Source organism: Equus przewalskii, chromosome 6 (assembly GCF_037783145.1).
Source record: "Equus przewalskii isolate Varuska chromosome 6, EquPr2, whole genome shotgun sequence".
Classification (NCBI taxonomy): domain Eukaryota; kingdom Metazoa; phylum Chordata; class Mammalia; order Perissodactyla; family Equidae; genus Equus; species Equus przewalskii.
Genome location: NC_091836.1, coordinates 49634962 through 49645507, shown reverse-complemented (window position 1 = coordinate 49645507; position 10546 = coordinate 49634962). Strand labels below are relative to the sequence as shown.

At 59.2% G+C, this 10546-nt stretch overlaps 1 protein-coding gene across 14 annotated transcripts in view; it reads left to right on the top strand.

The window, feature by feature from the left end:
* The first annotated feature begins 1379 nt into the window (after window positions 1-1379).
* The window catches only part of DNM2 (dynamin 2), a 78666-nt gene continuing 69499 nt past the window's right edge, over window positions 1380-10546 (top strand). For 6 of the 14 annotated variants that reach the window (XM_070625511.1, XM_070625507.1, XM_070625505.1 and 3 more), the window contains exon 1: window positions 1382-1594. In XM_070625511.1, coding sequence (XP_070481612.1) covers window positions 1434-1594 — 161 coding nt within the window. In that variant the 5' untranslated portion in view covers window positions 1382-1433. Of the gene's footprint in view, window positions 1595-10546 lie in introns of all 14 variants that reach the window. The other 8 variants (XM_070625509.1, XM_070625510.1, XM_070625506.1 and 5 more) reach the window with 4 other exon arrangements.

Here is a 10546-nt window from a genome sequence, read left to right as displayed (position 1 = left end):
GTATTCTCCCTTGCTAGTTTTTTCTTTTTCTTAGTATATCTCAGATTGTTTACACATCAGTACACAAAGACTTCCTCAGTCTTTTCTGCAGCTGTTGCATAGTATTTACGAGCTCCATGTCGGGCAGTTAGGTGTCTCCAGGGTCTGTGATTGTGGTCAAGGCTGCAATGCCAAACCTTGTGGGTCGTTTTTCTTAAAATTCTTCTACCCAGCCCCGCCTCTCTTCCAAGAGGTCAAGGGTCTCAGTGCCCAGAACCCCCACCGTTGCCTGCATAATCACGTGCCTTTTCCGGGGGAGAGGATCCGTTGAGTTTCGCTGGAACTCAGAAAGGTTCAAGGGGCCGGGGAACGACAACGGAGCGTGAGCCGCATCAACACGGGGCGTGAGCGGAAAGTATTCCTAGGAGAGGGCACGGCATTTGCAAAGGCGTGGAGGCGTGACTTTATGGGAAGGAAGGTGGGAGCCAACGGTGCAGCGCTAGTCCGCCTCTCCGGGAGAATCGCTAACATCGCCTGATTCTCACCCTGAAAGCGCGGCAGGACCCCGCGCGGAGAGCTGGTTTGCGAGCCCGGGGCCGAGATGCATCCTGGGACTTGTAGTTTTCTCTAGAGCCCGGAAACTCACAGGTGACGGTCACCACCGGGTCCCACCACGAAGTGGCGCCCTGCAGCGAGTACGGTGGGCCTTACCCTGTACCGAAAGACAACAATCACAAGTCAGAACGGGGGATTCTTTGATTGACAAACATAGTTTTCAGTCAGAGTCAGGATTCGGAGGTTAAAGCCCGCCCTCTCTCGGTTTGTTGGCTGATGGAACGGAGTGGTATTTATATAAACCAATGGGAAATTTTTAGGGAACTAGGTAGCTTGAAGTGACAAACCAGTGTCTAAGAATCGATCCCTAATATCATTGGCCAGCTTTGTTGACTGGCGTGTCTTTCTGCCAATAAGACTGGAGGATTTTTCTGCCCCCATCGGGAACTCCCCCAGTGGGCGGTGCCAACACGCCTTTTCCCGAAACACCGCCTCCCAGCCTTGACAACTCACTTCCCGCCGCTATTGGCTCTTACACAATAGCGACAGCTCTTGCGTCCTATCAGTCCGCGAGAAGGTCCCCAGGGGGAAGACTCACTCACTCGTGAGCCCGTGCCTCGCTCTCATTGGCTCGTGGGCACGAGTGGCAGCGCGGCCGGCCAATTGGGGGCGGCGCGACGGCTTTGGGCGCAGCCCCGGGGCCCGGGCGGGAGGTCGCTCGGGTCGGGTGTCGGCTGAGAACCGGATGAGGCGGCGACCGTGAGGCCGAGCCGGGAGCGGGCGTCGCGCCGAGGCCCGGGCGGGCGGGGAGCAACGGCCGCGGACGCCGCGGGGCCGCATCGTTGAGGGCCGGGGCGGGCGGGGAGCGCGGGGCGCTCGGGCCGGGGGCCGCCGGCGCCATGGGCAACCGGGGGATGGAGGAGCTGATCCCGCTGGTCAACAAGCTGCAGGACGCCTTCAGCTCCATCGGCCAGAGCTGCCACCTGGACCTGCCGCAGATCGCCGTGGTGGGCGGCCAGAGCGCCGGCAAGAGCTCGGTGCTCGAGAACTTCGTGGGCCGGTGAGCGGGCGCGGCGGCGGGCTGGCGGCGGCCTAGGGCGGAGGGCGGACCGGGAATGGCGCGCCCTGCGCCGCCGGCGTAACTGCGGCGCCTGCGTGCCCGTGGCGGGGACGGGGACGGGGACGGGAAGGCGGGCCCTGCGGGGGCTGGCGGTCCGACCCCGGCCCCGGCCCCGGGGGCGTCTCGCGGGCTGCGGGGCGCGGACCCGGACTGCGGGGGACCCGGCTTGAGTGGGTGAAATGTCCCATCTGGTGGCCTGGGGGTCGGGGGTTGTCCCCCTGCTCTGTCTGTCCGCAGCGTGCTGCCTAGATCTGCATCGGGCCGACCCCTGCGGTCTGGCTGGCTGTTTCTTTATCTGGAGCAGCCGCCGCCGTCTGCTTGGCTGTCTCTCTGTCCTGGGTCGGCCTCCCTGCCACCACCATTTGGCTGTCCATCTGGCCAGTCCCGCAGGGCAGCCCCCTGCTGTCTAGCTCGCTGTCCAGGGTGACCTGTGCTGTCTGGCCGTCCATCCGTGCCCCTCACAGGCTTTACCACTTAGCCAGCCGTCTGTGGGGTTACCCCAGCTGCCCTCTGCCCTAAGGGGCCCTGCAGTCTGGCTCCCTGGGGCTGTTTTCAGCGTGGTCCCTGGCGAACGCTGGCTCCTCTCTTCCAAGTGGCTGCTTTTGTCTCTGTGTCCAATTGTCTGTCCTTCTCCTGGTCTGTCCATCAGTGCCCTGGCAGCCCCCGACTGTCTAACAACCTCTGTGGGGGGGAGGGGTCGTGGCAGCATGCAGAGGAGAAGGGAGTGGAAGCATGATCCTTGAACTCCCCCTTCTCAGCTGGAAGGAGGACTCCGGGGAACTTTCTCCAGCATTCTTTCCTGGCCCGTGTCAGGGTGCTCCGGGGCCCCAGAACACAGGGGCCAGCCCCCAAGCTAAAGCTTGCAAATTGAGGGCCCTCCTTGGGGCCTGAGAAGGAACTTCTTGCCTGATGAGGCCTGAGTGGGGAAAACTGGAATACACCCTTCTCTGGGCAGCCCTGAGAAGCCTCAGTTTGCCCATCTGTCCAGTGGGTGAACCCCACTGTTCTGGGCTGTGTCGAGAATTCAGGAAGCTAATGAATGAGAAGCGGCCCGGAGGCTGCCGAGCCCGGTTGGTTCGCCCCCTCCCTTCCCCCACCTCTTGCCCTTCTGCCTCCCAGATGGGCGGCCCCTTCTCCATTCTGGGAAGCCCTCCGTTTATGACTGTGGCTGCCAAACGATAACATAGTCAGCATTCTCATCGTTATTGTTATTGTTGTTGTTAGCCGTGCTGAGGGGTCACGTTCGTCCAGCCGGCCCAGGGCTGAGTTCTTTCTTGGTTCAGTATCTTGAATCCATCGGTGAGCGAGTGGGGTGCAGGCTTCTGTTACCCCCACCTTAGAGATGAGGCGGGAGGCTCAGAAGGAACTCGCCGTCTGCCCAAGGCCACCAGGCTGGCGCTCATTGGAGCCCAGCCGGGTGCCCAGCCCGCCCCTGCTTTCCCAGAGGCCTGAGGTTTTGCTCTCAGTGTCACGAATTTCCTCCTTTGCTGCCTGGCCTCTGGCAAGTTGCCCTCTGTCGACTGTGGCGGAAAGTTGTGGACCTGGGGTCAGCCGGGGCTGGCTGGTCCTCAGGCCGGGCCGTGGGCTCCTGTGTGTGGCCATCTTCCTGCCCGCCCAGGCTTCCAGTGGGCGTCTGCAAAGCTCTGTCTGTTTCATTTGCCTTTGACCTGGCACAGGTTATTTGACCTCTCCGTGCCTCAGTTTCCCCTCCTAAAAGTGGGGTGATGATCCCTCAACAAGGCTGTTGCAAGGTTGCAGCGATATGATGTGTTGAAAGCGCCTCTGTAGCACACAGTAGGCCTACATGGACGGGGCTGTTATTCACCGGGCTGGTCCCTCTCCTATCGATGACACAAGCTAATTAGGACGAAGGGTTCTCAAGTGACACACTGGGCTTCACTGAAGCCTTTCGAGGCTGGCAGTGCTGGGGCTCCCATTTTACAGAGCGGGAAACTGAGGCTCCGAGAGCTGAGCACGCTTACTTGAGGCTGTTCAGTGACGAACTGGGGGCTCTGGCTTTGGGAGCCCTGGTTCTCCTCTCCCCACCTCTCCTCACTCCCTCTGCCCCTGGCCTTTCTCTTCTGCCCACCCTGGCATCTGGCGACAGCCAGCTACTACCGAGCTGGCCCGTGTGGCAGCCTCTTCCCAGAAGCCCGCAAAGCAACCTGGGTCGTTACAAAGATCCCTTCAGGGCCCGAGGACCAGCGTTGTAAAAAGGCCTCTCTTTGGGGATGGGGTGCACAGGGCTGTCTTCTTTTTCTTTCTGGAACGTGGGTGAGGCCTCTCAGCTATGGAGCCCTGCTCCAGGGGCATGGCAGGTGGGCCTCACTTGGAATCCCAGCCCCTACTTCTTTCTGTGACTTTGGCCCAACTGTGCATCGCTGACCTGTGCGGGGGACATCCCGCTGGTCTCAGGGAGCCGACGAAAGCGCGTGTCAAGGGCCTGTGCTTAGGGTCAGTGCGGGCCGCTCCGTTTCATTGCCTCCTCCTTGTGGATTTTCTAAGAATGTGGTCCAAGTGGGAATGGCCTAGTCAACTCATGTCGGTGGCCCTGGGGGCCCAAGCCTTCTTGTTGCGTCTTTGATTTCACCTGCATGGTGTTTAAAAAAAAATTAGCTGCCAACATTGAAAAATTAGGTTTTGCATCAAAATCTGGGTTTTTGTAGTGTTAGCAAACACCCAAGGATCTTTCGAGTTTAGTGGTTAGCACAGGCCCTGGGCCCAAGGTCCGGCTCCCTGTTTGACTGTGTGACTTTGGCCAAGTGGACTCAGGTTCCTTTTCTGTAAAATGGGAGTGATAACCAGACCCTCCCTGGGGCGTGGACCCTGTACCCATGGCTGTTGTTGAAATCATCATGCTCTGGCCTCCCTGGGCAGGTGTCTCGCTTGGTACTTAGTGCCTGGATCTCAGAAGCAGCAGCTGCTGGCTGCCCCGTCAGACCAGCAGTCTGCTCGAGCTGCCACAGACCCCACCACTCCCTGATGCTCACCCAGGCCCATTTCACATTTGCCCGGAGCCCCTTGGCCCTGGAAACCTTTGAGTTTAGGACTCCTGGATTGTGCCCCCTCTGCCAGCAGATAAACCTGTGGCCCTGAGGAGAGGGGAGGATGTGGCTCCCTCGGAACCGTGTCATTTAGCTTTAGGAGCTGGCACGAGGGAAGGGCTTGGGAAATTTTTCCCTGGGAGAAGAGCAGGAGGAGGCTGAGGTTGAGGCCTCCAGCTCCAAGACCCCAGGCGCTGGCTTGATCCTATGAGCCTCGCCTCTCTGTGCCTCGGTTTCCCCAGCTGGGAAGTGGGGCTGTCAACAGTATCTACTCATGGGCCCCACTCAGGCGACCAGGTTGGGTGTGTTTCGCCTCTTAGGGCAGATAAAGTCACAGGCGCCTGTCATTGAGGATGGAGTGAGGGATTAAGTGAGACCATTTCGAGTGCTTCGAGGCGTGTCTGGTGCAGAAAAAGTGTTTAAAATGTTGTGCATTTTTCATTCGCTCGTTGAAATTGTTTTCTGAGTCCGTTCACTCTGTGCCCGGCGGCCCTGTTCCAGGGCTGCAGACAGAGTCCCCAGCAAGCGAGATTTCAAAACCTCTGCCCTGGGGGAGGAGGCATTCCAGCACGGGCAGATAAAGAAGAAGGAAGGTAGAAGATTGTCACAGGAAAAAAGAGCCGGATTCTGGAAAGGGCGTGGGGGATTGGGGGGAGGCGTCAGTTTTAAATAGAAGAGTTAGGGAAGCCCTCCTGGGGAGGGTCGCTTAAGATGAGGGAGGAACCACCAGTGGAGATCTGCCGGAAGAGGTCCCAGGCTGTGGGAACAGCCAGTGCAAAGGCCCTGGGGCAGGAGTGTGCATGGAGGCCAGTATAGCGGGAAAGTGGGGGAGATGAGGTTAGGGAGGTATTGCGGTGGGGCAGGGTGCAGGCCACGCAGAGCCTTGGGGGCTGGGGAAGGCTCTGAGCAGAGGGAAAGCCGCCAGGGACATTGTTACTGTCTTTCTGGACCTGGTCCTGGGCAAGCTGAGGGCTGCTGCCTTTGATTTTCAGGTTTACCTAGATTTTCTCAGTGAACAAATCCTGTGAACGCATGGAGGGGCCTGGTGCCATTTTTCTTTTGACAAGAAACGGCTGCCCATGGGACTTTCCTGTCTCCAGCTGCATTGCCATTTGGTGATGGTGGCATGTCCTTCTAGGGAGATGTGGCTGTGCCCCAGGGCTATCACCTGGCACACAGCAGGTGCCAGACCCTTGGCTTGTGTCCCTGCCACACTGAGGGGCATGCGGTTGGCCCTTTGGGCCGGTTTGTCCCTTCACACATCTTAGGTGTTCAAAGCCACTTGGAAGTGACAGCTCCCATTTTTATTACCCTTTTTGGGCAAAACTGAAGTGCCTTTGCCTGTGTAGTCTAAGTCCCTGGGCCAGCTAGAATGGGGAGAGCCCAGAGGTGTGTGGCGGTGCCGCATGTCAGCTGAAGGACCTCACTTTTCTGGGCCTCAGTTTCCTGATCTGCAAAATGGGGGCGTGATGGTCCCTCCCTCCTGGGAGGGCTGAGGATCAATGAGATAATCCCTGTGAAATAATAGGCCCCTGCGTGGTGGTAGCCCTGGGGCAGGACTTTGACATGCGGTGTTAATTTCTTTTCCCTTAAAGAAAAGGAACCCCTGATGACTCTTAATATCAGTGCCACCTCCTCTGGCATCAATGCAAATCCAGTGCCTGTCCATGTGGGCAGGTTGCTCTGTCCCTCACTCTGGGGACACAGCCGGAACCAGCTGTGACCTAGGGCCTGAAATGCTGGCAGGAGCCTGGTCCTGGTTCGTTTCTAAGTGGCAAGGTGGCTGCGAACGCATATTTGGCCGGGAGAGCTCTTTATGCCCATGTTGAATGTGGTGGCGGGAAGTTGGGGGCCAGAGTGCCCAGCAGTTGCGAAATGGCTAGATAACAACGCATCCAGACCCCCGACTGTGAAATAGCCGCACAGAGTGATGTCGAAGAGGGTTGACTGAGCCAGATGGCTGTGGAAGGGCTGTTGGGTCCCAAACCCAGCGGACTTGTGACGCCAGCTTGTTCAAAACAGTTGTCTTTTCGTACTGAAACGCCCAGGAAGATGTGCGCCCCGGATCCCCACAGGTGGGTTGTCTCCCCACGTGATTCTTGGTTCGCTTTTGTGGATTCTCTTTATTCCCAGGAAGACAGATTTCTCTAGAGCTCGGCTCGGGGCCGCTCAAGTGCTGTTTTCAGAGCTATTCGCCTGGGGATAATGGCCCTCGCGAGGTCCGCAGATTGAAATGCCCTGGTAATAAGCCGGGTCGCTCCTGGCTGAGGCCAGAGGACGGCCTCGTGGACGGTTCTCGCTGGAGAGCTTTCAAAGGCAGCGCGGGTGGAAGGGGCCGGGCGCCACATGGAGCCCGCGTCTCTGTGGGTGTTCGCCTTTGGCTCGGAGCCGCTGCTGCCAAGCTTTTGCCCGATTTGAATGAAAATGCCGAAATCACAGGCTCCTCGACTGCAGGAAAACAGCAGCTAACCCGTAATTTACGAGGGTTGCCAATTGCATGCTGTCATTAAGCTCTCATTGTGTTAAAGCTTTGGAAAAATCAAGCCAATAATGAGATATTGATAGGGCACTAGCCACGATCCGAATAAAAGAAAAAATCGCCCTTCCTCCGAAGCAGGGTGGCCCCGGGGAGACAAGACTGTTGTCCCCGGGTGCGTCTGGGGCTCCTGTTAGTGTGGGCGGCAAGGTCTCTGCTGGGGGGCGGATTTCTTCCTTTGGCGTCACCCTCAGTGTGAATAGGGAGCTGGGTGGCCCCTTCAGTTTCGCCTGATGTTTGTGACACAGTAAGAGCTGATGTTTGTGGAGAAGCGTCCTGTGTCGCCCCTGGGGGACTTAGGGCTAAAACCTGACCCCGGGCTCCCAGCCCCCCTGGGGGGCACGTGCTCTCTTAGCATCCCTGCTTTGCAGATGGGGAAACTGAGGCCAGAGAGGGGGCAGAGCCAGACGTCTGGGGACACAGGGATGGAAGGTGTGGCCGTGGCTTGGGGACTAGGGTGAATAGTGGACGCCATGGCGCTGGGGCTGAGGTCACGGATGCAGTGCCTCCCGGCTCTCGGGCTCGCTCGAGGTTGGTAGCTGGGCATCTGACTGGCATGCCTGAAGTGGCACCTACTCTGTGCTGGGCGCTGGGGACCAGCAGGGACTGGGACGGACAGAGACGGGGTAAACGATTAAATGAGCAAGGACATTCTGAAGATGGAGAAGCGCAGTGGAAATGGGGGGAAGAGAGTGGCTGGGGCTGCTTCCGATGGGGCGGGTGGGGTGGGCGCTCGCCACGAAGCCTGCCCCTCGAAGCCTCCAGAGAGGAGCGTGCCGGGCAGAGGGGAGGCAGAAAGAGGGCCCCGTGCACGCCAGCCTGCGGGTGCCCGCCGCGGACGTGGCAAGGGGGCCAAGACGGAGGCCAGAGCCGGTGGGCACGTGGGGGTCAGGAAGCTGCCCTCAGATGCCACTTTTCCAAAATTTTAACTCTTCAAGTCGGACCCTGAAGACAGGGTTCTTGTACAAAGGAAACCGTGACCCATGAGGAGAACGCACCGCCCACCCGCCCCTCCCTCCCCCCGCGTCAGTTTGGGGTGTCTGCTGCCTGACCCCCGTGTGCTTCTGTACACGCGTCCATGCCGGGCCCTCCAGAAAGTGCCCAGCGCCGTGAGGGGCTGCTGCTTTTGTGATGTGTCTGCTTTCCAGAACCTCGTTCTTTTCCAACCGCTGGACACATCCTGGAGGTCTTTCCATGTTGGAATGTTTGTACCTGCTGCTCAGAGCTTCCTGACCTGCCCAGAGGGGTGAGGAGTGGAGGCGGGGGCCAGTGGGGGGGTTGCTGTGGCCGTCCTGAGGAGAGGGGACAGCACCCTCTGTCCATGCACCGTGATCCTCGCTGGGGCCTTGGCACAAGGGGCCTCACCCACTCTGAGGCCAGGGCTTGATCCGTTTTTTATTTTTTTATTTCTTTGCTGAGGAAGATTGGCCCTGAGCTAACATCTGTGCCCATCTTCCTCTATTTTGTATGTGGGACGCCACCACAGTGTGGCTGATGAGCGGTGTGTAGGTCTGCACCTGGGATCCTAACCAGCGAACTCTGGGCCGCCAAAGTGGAGTGCAGAAACTTAACCACTATGCCACTAGGCCGGTCCGTTGATTCCTTTTATTGATGAGGAAACAGAGACGCAGAGGCTTCCCCAAGGATGCTGGGTTTCAAGTGGCCAGCCTTGCCCCGGGTCTGCTGGCCTGTCCCCAGAGAGCGCACCCACCCTGACTTAATACTCTAAACCCTGTGGGGTCCTTGCAGTGCTCACCGGGGCACCTCAGCCACTCCGGGGCAACTGGGTGGGCTTTCTGTGTCTTTGGTGCCCTTGCCATTTGCCAGGCAGAGACCTGCCTGTACCCCATTTCAGGGCAGGCCTGTTTTACGGATGAAGCAGCTGAGGGCAGGGCTGGGCAGGCAGGTGGCGACCTCCGAACCCCTGTCCTACCCACTCGTTCATTCAGCCAGGGTTTGTCCATGGTGGAGAATGGCGCCTCCACAGCAAGTGGTAGAGGCTGCTTCAGATGGGGATGTCCCTGTGAGCGAGGCCAGAGAGGTCCTTGTCCTCCCAGGAGGCATGTGCTGGTGAGAAGTGGGTGGAGGCCAGTGGAAGATGGAGGCCCCCACAGGGAGCCTCGGGGCAGGAATGGTGGTCAGGGAATGCTTCTGGGAGGAGGCGGCAGGCCTTCCTGCTGAGGTGAGGAGGCTGGGCAGGAGCTGGCTGGAAGCAGACCCCACCTGGCTTGGGACCCACCAGCTTGGGGTTCATGCCTGTTATTCACAGGGCGCTGTCTTTTCTTTTTCATGGCTGCGTAGTATTCCACGGCACAAGGCACCTTTGTTTATTTCCCTGCCTCTTGGTGGGGGACGTTAAGGCTGTTTCCAGTCATCCAGTCCCAATTTGCATGTGGACATGGGACCTCTGTGTAGAATGTGGGAGAGGAGGACGTGGGGAGGTTGGTGGCCAACCCTGGGTGTGTGGCCCTCACCTCCCCAGGTGTGGTGGCCAGGACACCGCCAAGCAGCGGCTTCACTGGGGTTGAAGAGTGGGTCTGGAACTGCTCGGAGAGTCCTCTCTGATGCTCCCGCATCAGCACGTCCTGGCCGCGCTTCCCCTCCTCCCCACCTCTTCCACGGCTGGGACCCGTGCAGTCGCCTCTGCCCTGGTCCCCTGCCTCCTACTCTTGCCCTCACAGCGTCCACAGGTCACCCTCCTCTGCCCACCACCCTCCATGGCTCTCACCTCCCTTAGGGTACAAGCCCACCTATGTCTTCCTGCAGCCCCCAACACCTCCACCCCTTCTCCCTCTTGCTCATCCCTCCAGCCTCTTGGCCACGACCGACACTCCCCAGGCTCCCTCCCACCAGGGGCCTTTCTCTTCCTTCCTCTGCAGCTCCTCTTTGTCCGGAGTTCTAGCCGACCAGCCCCTCTCTTCTCGGGTCCCTGCTCAAACCTTGCCTCTCTGAGATCGCCTCCCTCCCCCTGATTGCCGGCCTCGCCATGTTGGCCTCAGCGTTCTTCACGCCTGAAATGATCGTGAATTATTTGTTTCCTCTCTGCCTCCCTGCTCCCCCAGAACGTCAGTCCTCACGGGCAGAGTTTGCTCTCCATGTTCCTCCTGTCCTGACACACAGTGGGAGCACGTGTGTTTGTTGAATGAATGTCCGTAGAAACCAGACTTGGGTTGATTTCACTGCACTCACGGTCATGGAGAAGGGGCTGGAAGACGGCCCCAGACTCGGCCCTGGGGGCTCACAGCCCGCCCGGGGCGTGCAGGACCATGGCCAGCCGAGGGGCAGGGGTGCTCCGGGGACAGCAGCCAGTGC